Below are 22,873 nucleotides of genomic sequence, written 5' to 3'. Positions count from 1 at the left end.
GTTTTCATTGGAATGGGACTTATTTTAATACAGTTTAAATGGAATATCTAAATTGACACTAGTAAACGCTAAAGTAAAAATGAAAATAACAAGAAACGTAAAGACAAATACAAAACCGCTTATTATATTTATTACAAGCGATATTTTCTTTTTATAAACAGTTCACGTTCGATCACATGTATTAGTACCTTGTGTATATTTTCGCTACAATATGCTACTAATTATCAATTTTTGACATCATTGACACGTTGTTTTTTCGCCGACCTGGGATAGATACTACTTAATTTTAAATTCGAGCATTTATTTTGACGTAACCAATTTGATTGAAATTTACTGTATAAATATATTTTAACAACTCGCAGAATCAGACCAGATGGTGTTATAGATTTATTAATTTGTTTAACAATTACGCAACACAGCGCGCCGATTAAAAAAAATGAATACATCCACTATATTACTCGTCATCAAATCCACGGAAATGCGGGTATTATTGAAACATTTTACAGAAATTAGTAGTTTTAGTAAAAAAGACTCTTTTAACCATCCACATATACGAACTCAGATAATTAAAACACATACAAAATACAAGTTAGTATTTGATACACACCTTACGTTTTAAAATAATCATTTGTTTAAAACGATGCATCTAAATAAGGTTCATGGTTTTTAATATCGAATGCCCGATTTACCTCAACTATATTTCATGAAATGAATGGCATAATTAGTATTAAACATCCAAATTATCAACAAAATTCGTTAAATTCCAGTCTTCTGAATATTTTCAAAACTACCTTTGGTACTTTGTCAGTGCTAATAGTATGATTTAATAGACGGTGGTGTGTAACCTCTAGTGAAGTAAACAAACTTTCGACTTATTCAAAACAATTGAAAATGATTTTTAACGGGGTAAAAGGTTGGATAAATGGATGGGAATGCAAAGTGAGGAGTTCTTTTTCATGTTCTTGATATGCAATACAAAATCAAATTATAAGTAAAACTGTGAAAGATGACAAATTCTCCAAAACATTTTTTCAACAATTCAAATGTTTACTGTTCAAAAAAGATCATGAACAATCATGAATAGAGAATCGCCTATAGATGAGGAGTTGAAACGAAAAAGAGAAGCGTCCAGTGTAAGTGAGCTAGATAGCAGTGTGGGTGCAACACCAAAAGTAGAGAAACAGAAAAAAAAGAAATCAAAGCAAAAGCAAAGTAATTACAATAGTGGTGATATGGCGAACTTGTTTGACGATAATCGTGATTTTATCACGCAAATGAAGAAAATCAATCTAAGGCTAGATAAACTCGATGACAAGTTGAACACGTTTAACAAAAAACCTGAAAACGTCTTAGTGAAAGGCGACGGGTCCCTACAAGGAGCAATAAAGGAAAGCCTTTTAGAAATTAAGGAAGATCTTTTGAAGTCTGTGATTAAAAGCGTGGAAATCCTTGAGGGAAGGCTGTTTGAAAAGGAACAGGAATTAGAAAAGCTCAAATCTCAGACAAAAACTCTGGACACTGAATTAACAAACCAGAAGGACAAAAATGACAAGGTGCTTCAAGAGCTGAAGAATGTCGATGCAAATAGGCAAAAATACTAAAATGAATGTGAACAATACTCACGCGCCAACAATATAAAAGTACGAGGAATCGCAGATACAAACCCTAGAAAAACATCACGGGAATCTGCAGAGAAAGTCATAACAACGCTTCGTGAAAACAGCATTTGTAATATATCCATGGCAGATATCGACATTGAACACCGACTTCCCAACAAGAACAACCAAAATAGAGACATTATTGTACGACTGAGAAGCCGGCGAACCAAAAGTGACATTCTATCCAACAGAAAGAAACTGAAAGGGAGTAACATATACATAAACGATGACCTGACAAAACTAAATCTTCATGTGTCATGTGTGTAAAAAAGAAAATGACAGATGAAATTAGCGATGCTTGGTATTCTAACGGGAAGATCCAATACAAGAACCACATGAACAAAACTGAAATGGTTAAATTTGAAGTATACGAACACTGGATAAATTTGCCATGGCCAAACAGCTCACCACGTAGAGCATAAATCACCCTGTTGTCGTTGGAACACTTTCTTCTTGCCACAGTGTATTGCACTATTAATAATAGTATCGCATGAGTAACACTTTGTTTTTTGCCTCAGGAACTATGCGCACGTATTGTTTTGTTCTCTCTCAGTATGGTTGAGTGTAAAATACCCCATGCATGACCTTTTTTTACCGTCGATATTATAAAAACTAAACAATCTGTCAATATGCTTGAATGTAAAAAATAGACCTGATGATACGCTTAGGATATGGCTAACGTCGCTGTACATTTGTGTTTTGTTTTTTATAAGCATACACTATCTTGATATGATAATAGCATGTCTTATAACTCACACACATATATATAAATTTGACAATTAAAAAAATCTTCAATATTTTGTAACATATCATATCTAGGCATCCCTTTAATCATCGGAAGATTACTTACATATGGAAACAGCCATAAACATAGTATTTTTTGCTGTTTTCGTTCTAAGTAAAATGCTATCTCTTAGCAAATATATATATTTAATATATATATATATATATATATATATATATATATATATATATATATATATATATATATATATAAATATATATAAATGAAAACAGTTCCTTCGAAGATACCTCTTTATTTTGAAGGGATTTTCTATAAAACGGAGAGTCTATATCTATATCAGTAACCATCATGAATGTAAGAATAAAACATTAACATACTTCAGCAAATTTGTTAACATATTTTTCCTTTTCGTAACGAATGTAAATGCATATATTGATTTATATACAATGTATAATATAAATAATATATTTTGACATTATGGTTGTTAAATCAAGCTCTTGTTGCTCCTTTTTCAAAAAGAGATGTGTTGTAAAATGCAATTTATCTTATTGCTATATATATATGTGTATATGTTTATATGTATATGTGTATGTATGTGTACGAGTGTGTATATATGTATATGTATGTATATATATGTATATTTATGTATATAAATGTATGTGTGTATGAATGTGTGTGGATTCTTGATTCATAACGTCATATGTAAACGTTTCACATAATTCACTCTCGTCTTAGATATTTTAACAGTAAACTGGATATATCATTACTGTATAACACCCCTATACCATTATCGTATGCCTTTATCCATTTTTTGCATCTCTTTGTTTCAATTGTTTGTTGTTTTTGTTTATTTTGTTCTTTTTTGCTAGTGTTTTTTTTCTTTCCCTTTATTCCATTGTATATGTCAAGATGAAATGTTTACTATATTTGTGCATACACATCACTTTTACATCAAACACCAAAACATATAAAACTTTCATTGACCTATGTCTTATAAAAAAACAACTGGACAGACACTCTAAAAATTATCATGTACTCAACCATCCTTTTATACGAGTATTAAAATTTGTACTTTGAATGTATAAGGGCTAAACAATAAAGACAAACGCATAAACATCTTCATATGGTTAGATGAAAAAAATATATATAGCATATGCCTTTTACAAGAATGTCACTTAATACATACTTTAGCACAAACCATAAAAGATTAATGGGACGGAGACATCTATCTTAGTGGACAACATACTAATAAACAAGGCATTGCCTTTCTGATTAAAAATAATATAGGGATCACAGTTGAAAACTTTAACGAAATAATAACTGGTAGACAAGCTAGTATAGATATAAAAATACACGAAACACAATTAACATTAATTAACGTTTACGGTCCTAACATAAAGGAATCCAATTTTTAAGAAACATTACAATCCTTTATAATTAATAACCAAGATAAAAATATTATAGTCGGAGGTGATTTCAATATTGTTCTTAACACATTATTAGATAAAAGGAATGGAAACCTTTATACTCACTCAAAAAATAGAAATATTCTGAATAGTATAATTGAAAACTACAATTTGATAGACATCTGGCGTACAGTTAATCCGAATGAGAGCAAATTCACATGGCACTCAAACACAAAACCAACAATATTTTGCAGACTAGACTATTTTTTAATATCTGAGTCACTGTGCAATATTATTGACTCATGCAACATTAAACCAAGATTTATGACTGACCACTCGCTAGTTGAACTTAAACTGCATAAAATACAACCTGAAAGAGGAACAGGATACTTCAAACTTAATAATAGCATCTTATTAGATCAACAATACAAAACGCAAATAAAACAGGAAATAACCAATACAGTCCAAGACAACAAAGATGCAAACCCTAACACCTTATGGGAAATAATTAAAGGTAATAGACGTAACACAACAATAAGATACACGTCATTTAAACAAAAAGAAACAAACAAAAACTTGAAACTAAAACCATACAAATCAATGAAACATTTGAAAAACAATTGCATGAAACAAACAAAAATGGTACCACCGCCATTGAAGATGAAATTGCTGCAAAAAAAAACAAATATAAGAAGGAAGCTATCATACACACCTCAATGGCATAATTCTTCGAGCTCGGGCACAGCATGTTGAACACAATGAAAAAAATACAAAATACTTTGCAAATATTGAACAACGTATAAGCGAACAAAAAACGGTACACAAACTAGAAGTCGACGGCAAAGACATAACAAACAGAAATCAAATACTAGAAGAACAACGTCTATTTTTTGAAAACCTCTACAAACGAAAGAATGTCGAAAATAACACCCTCTTTTAAAATACACATCATGCTTTAAATGAAAAGGAAAAACAATTATGCAACGGACTACTGACTGAATATGAATGTGGATTAGCTCTTAAAGAAATGCAAAATAACAAAAGCCCGGGATCTGATGGCATCACTATCGAGATTTATAAAATATTCTGGAACGATATTAAAACACATTTAACCAATTCACTAAATTATTCATTTAACAGCGGAAGTTTAACTGCGCTTCAAAAACAAAGTATAATATCACTCATTCCAAAACCCGGAAAAAACTTAGAATCCTTGTCAAACTGGCGCCCAATTAGCTTATTGAACAACGATTATAAAATAGCAACTAAAAGTATAGCAAACAGAATTCAAAAGATATTACCATCAATCATTTCAAGATCTCAATCTGGTTTCAAAAAAAGACGTTACATTGGTGAAAACGTTCGTCTTATACAAGAATGCATAAACTATTTTAACATTACAAATAATTCTGGTCTAATATTCTTCGCAGACTTTGAAAAGGCATTCGATTTACTTAATCATTCATTTATGTTCTCTTGCCTAGAAAATATGAACTTTGGTGAAAGTCTCATTCAATGGGTCAAACTGTTCTACACCGATATTAACAGTATAATCGTTAACAATGGCTTCTTCTCAAACAGTTTTAGCATCGAACGAGGGGTACGACAAGGATGTCCACTCTCATCATCGCTATTTATTATATGCATCGAGTATCTATCACATCACACGCAATCAAATAAACATATAAAAGGCATATCATTAGAACCTGACGACGAAATTAAACAGTCCCTATTTGCTGATGATGCAACTTATATATCTTAAATGACAATAGTGACTAATTTCATAACCTAATAGAGTCGCTAACCCTTTTCGGAACGACGTCGGGTCTTAAACTAAACAAAAGTAAAGGCACTGTGCTACGAGTAGGTAAATTTAAACAAAATAATATTCATCTTAAAAAAGAAATGAAATTTAATTGGACATCAGATGAAGCAACAACATTAGGAATAACCTTTACAAACAATGAAAATGAAACAATTCTAAAAAACATATTGCCTAAATAACAAAAAAAAAAATTGTTTAAAATCATGGCAGCATCGTAAACTAACTTTAATCGTAAAAAACACCGTGTTGAAAACGTTTGCGCTCCCTAAATTAATTTACACACTAACAGTTCTCCCAAACCCACCAAATTATATTATTGAAGACATAAAATCAGAAATATTTGATTTTAAATGGGACGGTAAACCTGATAAAATTAAACGAACTCAAGTAATTCAATCTGTAGAAAATGGAGGTATCAAATTAATGGACATTGACTCATTCTTGAATGCAATCAAATGCGGCTGGGTTAAAAGATACCTAGATAATACCAATACGAGTAAATTGAAATTATTCTACCAGAAAATCTTTAAAAAAAATATGGTGACTCCTTACTTTTTAAATGTGATATTTACAATAATGTTTTAGATGAAATTTCAACCAAAAACATATTTCTATCGAATGTTCTATCGGCATGGTGTAAAGTTACTCATAATTTAGAAACCAAAATAAACAGTAAAATTATTTTATGGAACAATAAAAATATAACTACAAACAATAAAACGTTTTTTCTATAAACATTGGTTTGAACAAAACATTAAATATGTAGATCAATTGTACGACTACAGAATAAACGACTTCTATTCTTTTGAAAACATATGCTACATATACGGAATACCTACAAGTAATTTCCTGATGTACTACACATTGATCAAAAGTATACCCATACATATTAAAGCTGCTACCAATACAAATAACACACCATGTGCTCAAAAAACATTCGTAGAAAACATAACTGCAAAACAAAATAAAACGAACAAAATATTTTACACACTTCAAATTAAAAACCCTGCCGAAATCTCCAAATCTCAAACTAAATGGCAAAACCTTCTTGGAGAATTTTTTTTTAATTGGAAACAAATATTTATCATGCCGTATAAAACAACTATAGATAGCACACTGAGAAATTTTCAATATAAATATATCCATAGAATCATAGCTACAAATAAATATCTTTTTAAGTGCAACCTATCCAACACTAATCTATGTGATATGTGTTGTGAACATATTGAAAAAAAAAATAGAACACCTTTCTGGGAGTGAATTCAATCTCTATGGAATCAATCGACAACTTTTCTAGAGAAACTACAATTAAGAATAAAACTGTCTCTCTTAAATATCAGTTTCGGTGCAAATACTTTTAAAATACCAGAAATTAATAACACTGTTAACCACATTATTATATTAATTAAATATTTCATATTCAGCATGAAATATAAAAAACAAAAACCTACTTTGAACTGTTTTATAAATTATTTAAAACTTAAGATCCAAATTGAAAAAGAAATAGCCCTCAACAACGATACACTTAACATTTTTGAACAAAAATGGAAACAAAATAAATTTTCATAATCTAGTCCAGTTGGTTATCTACCCCACTTTATGCCACTCATATATAGTTTAATTATTATATATTAAAAACCATTTATCACAAACATACAAAGCAAAAAAACCACAAACCAACAATCATTATATTTAAAGAAAAACACAAGGTATTTTTTTAAATAAATATTAGCATATATTGTATAATATGTTAAACATAATCATTGCTGCATGTTAAAACTTTGTTCTTGCTTATGCACATGTTAACATTATATGTTTTATATTGAATAAAAAAAATGATTTAATAGACACAAAGTAAGCGTATCGAAATTTCGTTTTCTAAACTAAAACCTGGTAAAAATGATCTAAAGCATTGCCGCTCATGTAGAAGCAGTAGATGAAGATGTGATACAATACTTGGACAAACATGAATAAAAGGAACTATCAGTTACGCAATTACAATATTCTTTACGACAATATCTTTTCTGAAAATAAAATATTTTTTAAATACATTTTTTTCAAACGGTGTATGCACATGATAAAATTGCCGCACTGATGCAAACGATGATTTCAATAATAGTGGAAAACTGATTGAATCATATACTAGTGCCAGTAGATTTAAATAAGAATTCCTCTTCTCATAATGTTTCTAAAAAATTATCATTGCTATGATTAAACATAGATAATGCTAATAAAATCGAGGAAACAACACACGTTGACACATGTAAATGCCGTATCCACTGGTAGTTCCTTACTCTCTTGGAGGTCAAGCATGGATATATATCCACCTTTGTAAATAGGTAACCCGATCACATACGTGCAGTCCCGATGATGCAAATACGTTACATCTAGCGAAAAACTCTGAACAGAAGAAGCCCGCAGTGCGTCTTCGAACACCTGAGCTAGAATAACGTTTAACACAATATCTTTATACCCTAAGAGATAATGTTTATTCTCATTTAGTTTGACATTTTCCTGGTTCAAAATTCCAACTACCATAGGCATCACTTCATTATGTTTTACATAATCTGTCCTCAATTTGCTAGATGTAAGATTGTTATTTGATATCATTGACATAATGTTTTTTAGTTTATCACGACGTTCAGCAAGCGACACTTTTGTCTGCGCAAAATTGTTTTCTGAACATTCGAACTCGAAAATTTTTACAGCGTCAACTAAACATTCATTTTTTAATGTCGAACATAAATAAGAATCACTCTCTGACCTTAATGACATATTTTTAAGCGCCCCGTATGCTCTTTCAACAGTGCTTTCAACATGTTCAAATAAACCAACATTTTTCAATGTCGAAATAACATTAGAATCACTCCCTGACCTAAATATCACACTTGTTAGCTCCGCTAACGCTCTTTCAACAGTGCTGTCACTATTATTCACGTCAAATACAGACCAGTGCTTGGTATAGGTCACTGGACTTTCTATATTATTGCTTAGGTCCAGTTTCTTCGAAAGACGTATGTATGTTCGTTGAATTGAAATATCATTATGAAATGCTTTTTGGTGTGTAAATAATCTTCGTACAATTTTAGACATTTTTTCTTTGCAAACAGTATCTTGATAAAAGCCAGTGCTGCAAGAAAGAACATGTTTGTCTTGTTCAAGTTTTTGATAATTGTTTTTTGTTTGTTCTAATAATTGTCTTCGTGATATTTTGACTGAACGTACTACAGGTAATTGAGACTTATCCTGCCAAACCTCTATGATATATCTTCTTAGGTCTGCCTCTCGGCCATCTAATTCTAGACGATTTACTTTCACATTAAGATTTTTCCGTTTCAATAAAGAGTCTTTAGCACGTTTTAGAACGATGTCTTTGTCTTGGTCCGAGATGAGACAATAAAGTTCATGTAATACTGATTCATCGATTTCATGTTTGATAAAGTTTTCTGTAGATGGTTGGTGTTGTGTTCTACTTTGAAGTAAATCTAGATAGAAGTCTTTAAGCATAGAGTATTGTCCTTGTTTGGTATAATCGCACATATCCTTCAATTTCTCTAGTATCTTCTCTTTAGTGTCAGTAGTGACCTCAACTTTACCACTTATTTTTTCCTCTGTTTTGAGGGAGCTTAACTTTTCAAAAATGGTGTGAAACTCAAGCGTAAAACCATACCTGAATTGTTCTAATTTAATGTATGTATGTTCTATTTGTTTAAGCAATGTGTTCATTGAAAATACTACTACTCCGTGTATTATTGCTAAGCAACAAAACAATACAATCAATACAAGTAATTTGCAAACATCCTTTAAGCAAAACTTTAAATAACCAAATAATATTTCATATTCCACTTCATTGTTTGATTTGTTCACATCACGTTTGATAAGTTGTGTGAAATGATGTCTAGACCGCGTTTATATATTGCCTGAAATAATAATGAACATCGCTTAAACTGTTGTGTTAAAATCATTAGCGTCTATGTAAAAACTATTTGTTCAACCAAAATTATTTTACCCTTGTCGTCATCTGCACCGTTTGAGAGATAGACCAGGTATGGTGAAATTGTACTGTCAAGATAGAAAGTTATTATTGGTCATTGCCTATTCATGGTACCAGTCTTCTATTGTAATGTAAATTATACAAGTGGTTTGTTAGAAATATTACAAATGACACCATTTGGCAAATATATTTATTATATTCATTTTTTTAACTGTGTAAACTCCTTGGAGTAACAGAATAACAACACAAGAGAAATAAAAACTTAGATCTTAGAAAAATGTTCAGATTTGGTTATCTGACAGCTCTTGGGGCCGAGATATTCAAGACAGTGTATCAATAAATCAAACCGTCGAATCAAACCATAACCGTGCAATTAAAATGATAGTTTATTATTATATAATATATAAAAATGCATAAACAACGGGTTCATCAAAGTTATATGCCCGTATAGTATGCAAACAAATTTATATAATTACTATTGGGCAATGATAACACAGTTTTACAACCACACTAAAACGGTACGCAATACGAAGGTAATTTAAACGTTTGGCTTACAGTCAGTGATCAATATCAAATACAAAACATGGTATACAAATGATCAAGCATAAAATGATTATTTTGAATTTAAAGTGAATATACAGGAAGAGGAAGAAAAGCAGATTTTGCAGAAAGTAGCCGTTTATACCTTAATACACTTAAAGATAAATGCCGACATCGAAGAATAACGCGCGCGTTTATAACAGACACTTCCTCAAAGGCATAAACGAACTTAGGTATTTGATAGCTCAGCCTTAAGAAGTATGCAGTTGCTGTGTTGTTGTTGATGTCTTTCTTCTCAAACAAGACCCATTTTTTAAAGAAGAGGCAAGAAAATTTATTGTCAATAAATGTATATAAATCAAATATACTCGTATCTTATGTATTAATAGACGCATATTTGTTTTCATTTATCATGGAAGAATTAAATATTGCAAAAGATGAGTGTGTGTGAAGTTATGAAAACAATGATACAAATTCGGAACAGATTGAAAAACATTAATAATAATTTTCAAACCAAAACAAAGGTATGAGGTAGGCCTTCTAAATCAGCATATAATATACCAACAAACCTTCCATATTTTGGATTTAACGGTGTTGAAGCAAGCCCGGTTGAATTGACAATTGTTTGGGGTCAAACAATGATAAGGTCTCGCCGTCATCAAGTATAGCTGCATACGCTTTTGCACTGAAAAACAACACATCTCATAAGAGTTTAAACACTATAGATTAAATCGTTCTTCGTCTAAAGCAATGAAAAGTTAACACCACTGAGGATGGTATGACAACCACTTGCGTAAAAGTAGTCCATTCCCATGCTAGCGCAACTCGGTGTAATTGTTATATTCGTCATGTAAACATTTAAATTGATATGTATACTAAGAATCTTCCATTTTAGGTCGACCAGAGATAATTAATTGAAATGTATTTGTGAAAAACTATTGGTAAAATAAAGAAAACTATCAGGCTTAATTTGCTGAACCGAGCGTCATATGGAAAACAAAAACACATTTTGAGTAAATTGTTAAAAAAAATTATTAACACATTTTTTCTAATTCCATTTGTTATGGTCAGTCCGCAGCCTGCCATTTTTCTCAATTTTAGAAATACATTTTTATCGAAAACCTATATAGACCTTCACACTAGTTTGTATGTTTATATTTTGTCAATAAGATGTGAACATGTTTTGACTTACCATTGAAAATATTGTCATATAATCTGCAATTCAAAATGCACGTGATTAAACGTGATTTGAATAGATGTGTGTTTTAACATACCTTTTTCAATTAAATTGTGCGCAGCAATTATGAATTTAGGGCTTGTATGTTAAGTGTGTGCATCCGCCTTACACAGTACAAAGGGCGAACAATAACATATGTATATAATATCACATTCATTTATGAAAGGTTAAGTTAGGACATCGTACTTTGTGCGGCTTGCATTATTTTTAGATTTGTCTGATACGAGATGATTGATGTGTTTTATAGGTATTTATTACATACTATGTTTATCAGTATTTATTACATGGTTTTAAAGTATGTTTGCATGATCATATTACATTGTACCCGACATTTTAATAATGAACATACAGTTAAGTGACACATTTGTAGAATAGCACAAACATTGTTTTAAACGTTTAATTAGCTTAGTTTGTTTTCATCTTTAAGTATTCATCTGTAAAGGCTAAAAACTTAATACATGATAAATAGCAATATTAACATTCACCTGGAGATATCATTTGTAGCAAGATTATCCTTCTTCTGTCGAACTCTTAGGTATCAACAATACCAATAATATTAAAAATAACTGTACCTCAAAATATATTAAAATAGCCACAATAAACACATGTTTCGCACCAGAATATATTCTTAAAGTGTAAATGTCGAACTGAAGTCATCCAGTCTGTACAAACTAAGAGCGGATACGAATGTAATAATTGGGAAACCAAACACATGTATTTTGCTCCAGTTAAAAGTCATTATTGGCCTCGCACTGAAGTGCGGCGACTCGTATGTCATACGTTTTTTCGCTTATGGGAGGAGAAATTATTTTACGGATCAAAGTATATATTTTTGTTGTCAGAATATCTTGCATAGTGGTGATTTTTTGTGTGTCAATTAGTGTAAATAAGTACTGCATTTGTGCGTATTACATTTACTACAACATTTATTGCCAATTATGCAAAGCTAATTATTTTAATTAATAACTGATCACAGGGACTGGGCAATAATAAAAGATCACAGGGACTGGGCAAAAACGCGAACCGGTGAAACTTTCTGGTTTTGTATAAAAACAAAACATAATCAAAATATATTTATTTTGTGGTTTTTGTAACAAGAGCGCAGACTTTTGCTGTTCGAGTTTTGGTTAACGCGTATTTTCTTAAATTTTACAAGACGACAGCGATTACACGGTTTATTGCTTTATTGATAACCGTTACACTACAGTCACTTATTAATATCTTAATTAGAAGGTGATTTTTCAAGCGGTTCCGTAGTGTAGTGGTTACACGCTCGCTTCACATGTTAAAGGCCCAAGGTTCGAGCCCCAGTATAATCAAATTATTTTATGTGTGTTCTATGTTAACTTTTTGTTTTGATGTAGACATTTTAGTTTAAATAAATATTCTGTTTTATTGTAACCATTTTTTGTTTTTAAAATGCCCATGAAATATATGTGTGAAAGGGTGGGGGGGGGGCGGGGTTCGTAAACTCATTTAAACTTTTACAGTGTTTTCATATCATTGAGTACTCATCCCCTATCGTAAATGAGCAACGTAAGTATGTTTTCAGAATCATCTCCCCTTGAAATTGAGAAAAATATGAAATTACGCTTTCAAGATGAAGCAGATTTTTAAAAACCTACACAGTTCTGTTCCATTAATTAAAACTGCACACGGATGCCAGTAAAAAAGGAAACCAATGTAAATAAAATGAACTATGAAATATTTGGGAGTTACAACACAAAATCATAGATAATGGTTATTTGGGGGTTATAACACAACATCATAGATTATGGTTATATGGGGGTTATAACACAAAGTCATAGATAATGGTTTTACGAGTATCTTTTTCTATTTTGTTTAAAATAATCGGCCAATATATTAATATTTACAGTAGAAAAAAATCGTTCCATGTAACTTCATTGAGTGCCTATTACACTGAAATTCCCGACGCCCTTTGATGCTTTGCATCAATAGTTATCTTGTGATAAATTGGCACACTGTTTACCGTAATATCGATGTCCGTGAATTCAATTTTGTTTGCATACGTTATTTGATCAAATGCTAAGGTGTGTCTTAAGGATTCATATTTTTTGCACCAGAATATATTCTTAAAGTGTAAATGTAGAACTAAAGTCATCCAGTCTGTACAAACTAATAGCGGATACCACTGGGGGCTGACGAGGTCAAATCGTAGTCCGTTTCGCTACGACGTCGCGTATAGGTTTTACTACGAAAACATTGTGTAAATACACTACTTAATCAGGCGAGTTTCATCTTTTCTGGTGTTTATGGATTAGAGAACGGAACATCCAGTAATAGTAGGTACTTATTTTCAATAACAAACTAATAACAAAAACGCGTAATTGCAACCTTTAAGTTTATTTTAAGCTAAAATCGAAATATTTTGATTTGAAGCAATGCATAAGGTGGTTATTCTGTTAAAATAGCTAATTACGGTTACTTAAATAAAATAAAACTACATGTTACTTTGATTCAGTGTACATTACACATTTTAAAGTGCAAAACAGGTTACGAACATATTTTTTAATTATTCAAATGCTTTTTTTCGAATGAAATTACAAGTCACTTTATGTATAGGTTTCGCACAGAGTAGGTGTTGGTTGCGCAACGAAGTACAAATATAATGTATAGGTTGCTCAACGAAGTTTCTGTATCCATTTCAGGACAAATCACATGCAGTTTGCAGTTACTGCAGACTGCCATTTCCCAGTGCAAAAGATGCCGTGCTTCACTGTGCGCATGAACATCCAAACGAAAAGGTTGAACCCGGTTAAAGCAGGCAGAGTCCCGACAGAGTCCTGGTATACCGTCACTACGCCGGCACTCACCGGGACTATACCGGCATCAGACCCCGGCAGAGCTGCGGCAATGCCCCGGTAAAACCGGGGACAACCGGGACTCCACCGGGAAAGTATTCAAATGTTTCATACCGGTTGTTCCCGGTACAGTCCCGGTTGTTCCCGGTGCCAAGCCGGTCGTTGCCGGTCCTACCCGGTGACTCCCGGTTCATCCCGGAGGTATTAAACATTTTAATACTTTCCCGGTGGAGCCCTGGTGGAGCCCCGGTTGTCCCCGGTCGTCCACGGTTCATCCCGGTGGAGCACCGGTTCATCCCGGTAGGGCCCCGGTTCAACCCGGTAGATGCCTGATCACGCACTGGGGCTCCGCCGGCATCATGTGAGACTGGGCCTTAACCGCATTGTAACACGAGGTAAATTTACCGGCTGTCATGTACGCAGTAAACAATAACCTGTGACAGAACCCACTGCCACACTTTTACAACAATATATTGGTTATGCAATTGCGGATTTATGCCATTGGGGTCCTACTTTCCACACCTTACGGCTGTTACAGGTGTGGATTTTACAGGTAAAATCATGTATACGAACATGAAATTCATCTCAAAATTAGTTGACGATAACCGATTTTCAAGAAAATCGCTTTGATATATATACAATGTAAAAATCAAATTCCGTATGAGATAAATAATGATCGAAGTTGGGACATGGGATTTACTTTGACATAAGCAGAGTTTTGAGATAAGCGAGTTGGGGATAACGAGAATCGAATGTTATTTGATAAAGAGTACCGTATGCTGAAAACCTATCGTCGGTCTGTATCAAAATGAACGTATAAGGGATTGTCACGAGGTAAAGATGCGTCATTTTTATTGAGACCGACGACATTAGGTTATCGACTCTCAACTGTCATCTTATATTTTATAGATTTTCGAGTTTAATCGTTTCATTTGGCCTAGTCGTGAATTTAATTATATCATAATAATGTGCAATACAATGTCGACTGTGCGCTTCGAATCATGTTGTGCCGTTGTTACTACCTCTTCCTCAAAGGAAACATCCAGCCACTCCATGACTGTATTAACTTTTTTTTCTTTATTTTGCCTTCGAGAGATAACCAATACGTCTTCTGTGAGAAACGCATACACGCTAAAGCGTTGTCGTAGCGAGGCTTATACGTATACTGTCAGAGACATGATCATGCTTAATAATAATATTTAGCCTTTATTTCTGATAACTGAGTCACCCTACACATTTCTAAACACACCAGTGGCTTAACGATACATAGATCAATATGGATATTGTAAAATTGTGTCAATTAAACACAGTTGTAAACCTTAATTGCATTTTTAAAGGTGCCTTTTCACAGATTTTGGCATTTTTTAACTTATTCATTAAATGCTTTATATCGATAAATGTAAACATTGGATCGTAAAAGCTCCAGTAAAAAATCAAGAATAAAATTAAAAAAAGGAAAAGAACATTGCCCGGACCAGGTTTCGAACCAGTGACCCCTGGAGTCCTGCCAGAGTCCTGAAGTAAAAACGCTTTAGCCTACTGAGCTATTCCGCCGAGTACACTTATATGACGTATTTTATACCTTATATAAGCAATCTTCGTAGTTTCACAGAATTTAACGACAAAAACAGAACTCTCCAAATTATTCAATCGTTTCGCGTTGCAACGCTTTATAATTTTTAGGTTTTAAAATCGTCAAAAGATGCATATAATGGCTATATTAGACCATGGTAAATGTTCAGTATTACTGTTTCCTCACAAATATCATAACTAAAACGAAAATTTGCGAATCTGAAACAACTTTTTTCAATTTTGTCAATTTACCAAAGTGTGAAAAGATCCCTTTAAAAGTGAAACTTGACTTTGCTTTGAAAATCAGCGGTATATTTCATGTTAAACCGCATAAACCAGACACATCTTGGATTATAATTTGATGTAACAAACCTATGAAATGTCATATTGCTTTAATTCAGAGTTTTGTTATTAGAAAAGCATGATCTTACATGTTTAAAACACAATTTTCGACTAATACTTTCTCGATGTCATGTGTAAATAAACAATGTTTTCGTAGTAAAACATATACCCGACGTCGTAGCGAAACGGACTACGCTTTGACCTCGTCAGCCCCCAGTGGATACGATAAGATTTCATAATGTAATAATTGGGAAACCAAACACATGTATTTTGCTCAAGTTAAAAGTCATTATGATAAATTGGCGTACTGTTTACCGTAATATCAATGTCCGTTAATTCAATTTTGTTTGCATACGTTATTTGATCAAATGCTAAGGTGTGTCTTAAGGATTTATAAAGCTTATAATATTTTGTAATAACCTGTCCTTAGTTTTCCGTCTTTTATGCAAAAAGAAGCAGTAGATAAAATTAGAATATCATACTGCAAAAAGCATGTTGGAACGTCGTTTAAATGGACAGGTTGATTAGATTCAAAGGTACAGCTGAAACAGTCAGTAAGTAACTCGCAATCGCGAACAATAGGCGAATCTGTTGGTAACATTTCTTTTTATTGCGGGCATCATATTTACCATCTAAGAATTGAATACTAATTGTCATTCGATATTAAGAAAAATTTGGAAACCTTATATACGCATACAGATTTTTCTGAAAAAAATCATATATATTGTAACTGTAATATTTGCAATTGTTCTTGACCGAAATAATTGTAACTTAACAATTGCTTGCGTATAGTCATTTATCAAACTTATCCACAATGTTTCTCTGCTCTTCAATCCACTAGAACTAAAAAAAAAACGTTTAAAATAGTGTGTATTCCTGTAATATGTCAACATAAGAAGGAAATACTTTATAAAACAGATCTATTCAAAATCAGTAATAATACAATCTTTTTTATATTTATACAAACAATGTACTTTCAAGCACGGTGCAAAAGTACGCGTATCGAGCAAAAGACTATTCATCATGAACAGTTCCGTTACCATTACATTGAGATACATGTTATAATATTTCAATGCCTTTGCGTCGTATGCGCTTTGTATATATCTATTATTGGTGTTAAAGGGGCCTTTCCACAGATTTTGGCATTTATTTAAGCGTGTCATTAAATGCTTTTAATTGATAAATTTGAACATTTGGACCTAAAAATCTCCAGTAAAAAAAACAAGAATACAATTAAAAAGGAAAAAAAAGTAACCCTCAACTGGGCTCGAACCACTGACCCCTGGATTCCTGGAGTAAAAAGTTTCCATCCGTGCTCGTGCTAGGAGCGGATGTATGTTTTACTTATATAAGCAATCCTCGTACTTTTCCAAAATATAACGACAACAACAGAACTTTTCAAATTATTTAATCGTTTCGCGTTGCAACGCTTTATAATTTTCAGGTTTTTAAATCGTCAAAAGATGCATATGATGGCTATTTTAGAGCATGGTAAATGTTCACTTTTACTTTTTACTCACAAATATCAATACTTAAACGAAAATTTGCGAATATGAAACTACTTTTTTTAAATGTTGTCCATTTCGCAAAACGTGAAAAGGCCCCTTTAATATTTTTATATTTTCAAACATTGATTTTTATCCTGCCGAGCGTTTCTTACGGAAACATGAGATTTTGAGGCAATCAGCAGTGAACAGTATTTACCGGTCATCAGTTTGGAGTTCGACTCAATTATTGAACCTCAGCAAAATCCTTAAAAAACGCAAAAATATCAAATAAACAAATTAAGAGTTGTATTATGCGTTAGGTAATACTATTTGAAGTCATCTAGAGCTCGGTTCTAAATCATCTTAGAACAAAATACAACTGCTTTAAGTAATTGTCTTCTAGATCACAGGTGGTTAGCGTGTGGCTTTGATATTTTTAAGTGAAAACATCATTTTGAATGATAAATACTCATATTATAACGAAAAATTAACTTTTCTGAAAAAACAAACAAATTCACTATCAAATATATATATAACAAGGTATGCAACTTAAAATCACCCCAAAACGGGGTGCATCGCTTTGAACAGCCATTTGCAATTGTGCAGCGATTTTCACGATCTCGGTCTTATTCAACGCAGAAATGAATTTCCTTTCTGGAAATGTATATGTCTAGCAATATTTTTACAAATGCTGGGTCAACTTTTAAGAAATAACACGATACACAACTCGCATGACCCAGTTAACAATGATCATGCAGTCTTTATGAATGAAATCTCCAGTTGTAAAGACACACCTCCGCATTGGACCAATGAAATCACTCGTATGTTTAAAATGTCAGTTAGTTGAAATGTATGAAAACAATAGTTTCAAACGGCGCTGGACAGTTAGTCTTGATGCATAATGTAACGACAAGAACGGTAATAATGTTTTTTCATACGTTTTATTGAATTATGGTATCGAGGTACATGTACTTTGTAGTGAAGATGCCATTTACTCCGTGACGATTTCAATCTTAAAGACTGCATGATCATTCTCAACTGGGTCATGCGAGTTGTGTATCGTGTTATTTCTTAAAAGTTGACCCAGCATTTGTAAAAATATTGCAAGACATATACATTTCCAGAAAGGAAATTCATTTCTGCGTTGAATAAGACCAAGATCGTGAAAATCGCTTCACAATTGATGAAGATATGGCTGTTCAAAGCGATGCATCCCGTTTTGGGTGATTTTTAGTTGCATACCTTGTAATATATATATTTTATAGTGAATTTTTTTTTCATAAAATTTAATTTATCGTTTTAATATGATTATTTATCATTCAAAATGATGTTTTCACTAATTAATATCATAGCCACACGCTAACCACCTGTGTTCTAGATACGCAAACAATTTCTTTACATATGATATGAATTTCCTGAAGAAACGTTGTTTTAGCAAGAACATGGACAGACAACGTAGTCCTGCTCTTGTATGGATATATATATAGATATCAAAACCTAACAACTGTTGTAAAAAGTTATAATCTGAGTATATGTAACGTTATTGATAATATATTAATTAACGTATCGATAATATATTTATATACGCATTAAACACAAGTTATGCCGTTTAAATATTATGTATGCATATTAGGGCTATGAAGGAAGGACTCGGTGCCAAACGGTTTTAAACAAAATATATTTTTACAGAGAAATAGTTTTAAATATCTATGATCATGAACGACACACGTATGTTTTCTTTGCACCATGACTACATGCATTATTGATAGCATGTTTAAGCCCATTTTTTCGTTTATTTACAAATTGGCTAGATTATTCCGGTAAAGTGTCAAAGTGTATATAATACAACTAAAAGGGAAACGTAAATTGTTACATAATATATGATTGAGTAAGGCCGTAGATAAGGACACATTCAATTTTATAATAAGGTCTATACCAGCCCAATGTATATTTATAACATGCGCGTGTTGAGCACTATTCAATTTAGCATGCCGATAAAGTATTCATAATAATTTAGTAATTCATTTATCGCTTCGCCGCAACAAAGCTTATTTTGCAAATTTCCGCGGAAAAAGATCAAAGTGAGTAGCAATAACAAAAGTCCATTAATTCCAATGTAACCTCAGTACCATGCTTTACGTAGTACATTACTCATATTTGTCATCCTCCTCTAACCCAAACGGTTTTCTCCTATACCAATCTTCATATACAGGAATCGCCAATGCAAACAGACCGGAACGATTTGGCACATATATAAAATACAGTCGTCGCGTTTGTAAAACAGCTTCTTCAAATACTCTTGATGGGATGACATTCAGGTGTAAACATTTCAAAAGTTCGTACGGAGAATTTTCATGTCCACTATTCGGTTTGCGATTTCGCCAGGAAGAAACATCAAGACTCTCTCTTTTATTATCATATTCTTTGCAGAGATAAAGATTGTCTGTTTTCGCCTTCATCATGCGTTTGTATTCTTCAATACTTGGCATGAATGGTAAAACGTTTACGAATTCTCGTTTTCGATCTTCAAGCTGTTAAACAAAAAGGCCTTTAGTTTGTATTTAATACGAGTGCATGCTAAAATATTTAATAGCATTTGACTGAAGCACAATATAAAAATAATAAGGTTATATGCATTTCCTTGGAATGAATGTTACTTGGTTCGCACTAAATAATAAATAATTAAAAAATCACCTTTTAACAAAGAAAGTCGACATACCTGGTGAACATCCCTATGCTTTTCATCGTGATTACTAAGCGTTTCTTTAATAAGGGTCATTAAGTAATCAAACAAAAAATCATCGGTAGCTGTAAAAGCGTGTTCAGACCCACTGGTTGACCGGATATTTATTGGATTGCCTACATATCTCTCATCCTCCTCATCCTTGGATGCTTTGAGGACGTCAGAAATGTCTATTGTTTTATCTGGCTTGATTATGTGGACCGCATTTCTTCTGGTATTTTCGGAATTTTGTCGGTCTTCATAGTCATTTTCTGATGCTGGTCGATCTTGGTTTTCATTGTTAAGCTGTAGACAAATATGTTTTCAGTGTGTGATTAAGAACAGTACTCGCTCAAACATGGTTTATTGTCAAAATAACGCTAACCAGTGAGTAAAAATAAGAAAAATACCATATTTTGCATGTTTTTTACTTAATTACTAACTTTAATTAAAAATATCACTATAATTGCATATGCTGATGTGAGGATACTGGTAATAAAACAACGACTATTTCATTACTCTTATATTAGTTTTATATCATAAATAATAAGGTATTGTTTCAAAAATTATTACCGGCTAATTGATTGTTATTTCGGTATACTCCTATGCCTAGGACTTAAATCATGAGGAGGATAGCCCGAGTAGATTGATAAAGCATCAGAGCGAGAAAACGATGTGTATGATGATTATTACTCCAATAACCAACATTTAGCCGTAAATTATTTCAATTCTACCGCAAATTTATTAAATTCGTCTGTTTATCTATTATAACTATTTAAAATAATACTCCGGGGAAAACATACACACATGCGTTTTAACGGCATCACCCAACCAAAACCATTCAAAATGATCATCGATCGAATAATCAAAGCGATGTCATACGTATTGTTTAATTCAGTGAAGCTATTATTGTTACAAATTCAAAAAGGATGGCATATAACCAAACGTAAACATTTTCAGTGTCAGATTCAAATATAATTATAGCATAACCAATTTTGGTTTTAATGCGCTGCATTATCAAGAAACTATTTGTTAGTCAAAGGTTTTCTAGATCGCGCGTTTTAACGCCGTGCATGTTACTGAACATTATTTTACTATTATTAGGCTTCACACATTGTTAAATGCAGAATAACCCACACTTATTGTCAATAAAAACAAGTTGCGCGTCGTGGTAAAATTGCCCATAACAGAAACAAGTTCTTACGTCGTTTATATATATCTTTTCCGCCATTAAAGGTGGTAAAACCCATATAAAGAAATGCCTCTTTATCTACGTTGTTGCGCTTTGGAGCTCTTTGTGTAACATCTGTCCACTAAAATAAACAGAAATATACATGTATGTTATAGTTATAAAATCATTATCAAATTATTATTATTGGGCCAATCGTATTGATCATTGGTGTTTTCCATTCGTATTTAAAGTTCGTACAATAAGTAAATCATTAAGTTTCCACATTAAATTAAAGAACTAAAACCAGCCGCATTAAACGACTTCAACAGAAAACTAGCCAACGCCACTGACAGATACGTACTTAACCTTGCACACGATGTACATAAGAGTAGAATAACGATTGTCTAATATGATAATATCAAGGCTTATTTTATTTGTATGAATTTAATTGGTTAAATAATTAAACATTGTTAAAGCATCGTTTTAATATGTTGACATGTAAATCAATAAGGATTATACTTTAAATTGAGTGAAAATTTATACGCAAGCCTTCGAAATATATGGACAAGTTAGATCATCTAAATATTCTGGACACATCTCTTTTTGTGTACATAGTTTATTTTTCTTAAAGTACAATATTAATTTTTCAAGTTTTAAATAAACAATATTACACCAAAAGCATTTTATATTTTACAATGAACATTTTTTTTTACAACAAACATATTAAATAAATACCAGACACTACGAGCAATATGTTGTAATCCAATCAACGTACTTGCGAAAAAAACATCCAACATCCATTAAGATTAGTTCAATGTTTAATCAAATCCGAAGTGTTTGCACATGTTTTATACACAATAATGCGAATATAAAATGTCAAATAAGTTTAACAAGTTTAAGAATAATTGTTTTTATAATTTGTGTGCATCTGTTTATCCATGTTATGTTCTTTGCTCCAACGACTATCACACAGCTATCGTCTTAACACACTATCTCTAATCTATGCAGTAATGTGGGATCCCAATTAATACAAATAAAAACATGAAGTATATATATAAATAGCTCGCAAGAATAGACTTGGGTTTTCAATGTTTTTTTTAACTTATTATAACTTAAAAGTATTTGCGCTCTTAATGATAGGAGTGTCCATTTGCTTTTAAATGTATATATTGAAGATGAATGTCAGTCATAGAGTAACCTCGTCAATGCTGGACTGGTAACCCGGCCTACGACGACCATCGAAAAGTTCCAATGTTTTAAGTGTTTGTACAAGTGCGAGTACGAAAACAATTAAGCAAATTCAGATGGCGTTTGTTTTATTTGCAATTTGCTATACACCATTTATGTCTGAA

The 22,873-nt window shown here is 32.2% G+C and overlaps 1 protein-coding gene and 1 long non-coding RNA gene across 5 annotated transcripts in view; both read right to left on the bottom strand.

Moving 5' to 3' along the window:
• The window catches only part of LOC127853788 (uncharacterized), a 21,705-nt gene extending 9,048 nt beyond the window's left edge, over positions 1 to 12,657 (bottom strand). Inside the window, exons 1-3 of one of the 4 annotated variants that reach the window (XM_052388555.1) lie at positions 11,891 to 12,657; positions 10,738 to 10,853; positions 3,514 to 9,554 (exon numbers count right to left, since the gene is read on the bottom strand). In XM_052388555.1, coding sequence (XP_052244515.1) covers positions 7,846 to 9,360 — 1,515 coding nt within the window. In that variant the 5' untranslated portion in view covers positions 9,361 to 9,554; positions 10,738 to 10,853; positions 11,891 to 12,657 and the 3' untranslated portion in view covers positions 3,514 to 7,845. Of the gene's footprint in view, positions 1 to 3,513; positions 9,555 to 10,737; positions 10,854 to 11,890 lie in introns of those variants that run through there. The other 3 variants (XM_052388556.1, XM_052388557.1, XM_052388558.1) reach the window with 3 other exon arrangements.
• Positions 12,658 to 17,044: 4,387 nt separating this feature from the next.
• Positions 17,045 to 22,504, bottom strand: LOC127853793 (uncharacterized). Its single transcript, XR_008036749.1, has 4 exons — positions 22,297 to 22,504; positions 21,555 to 21,663; positions 20,348 to 20,656; positions 17,045 to 20,159 (listed from the first exon to the last, which is right to left on the bottom strand). It is a non-coding gene; the product is annotated as an uncharacterized LOC127853793 (long non-coding RNA).
• Between the last annotated feature and the right edge of the window lie 369 nt (positions 22,505 to 22,873).

This window comes from Dreissena polymorpha, chromosome 12, assembly GCF_020536995.1.
Source record: "Dreissena polymorpha isolate Duluth1 chromosome 12, UMN_Dpol_1.0, whole genome shotgun sequence".
Lineage (NCBI taxonomy): Eukaryota > Metazoa > Mollusca > Bivalvia > Myida > Dreissenidae > Dreissena > Dreissena polymorpha.
The sequence above is the reverse complement of the archived record's forward strand: the minus strand, read 5'-3'. Positions and strand labels throughout refer to the sequence as shown.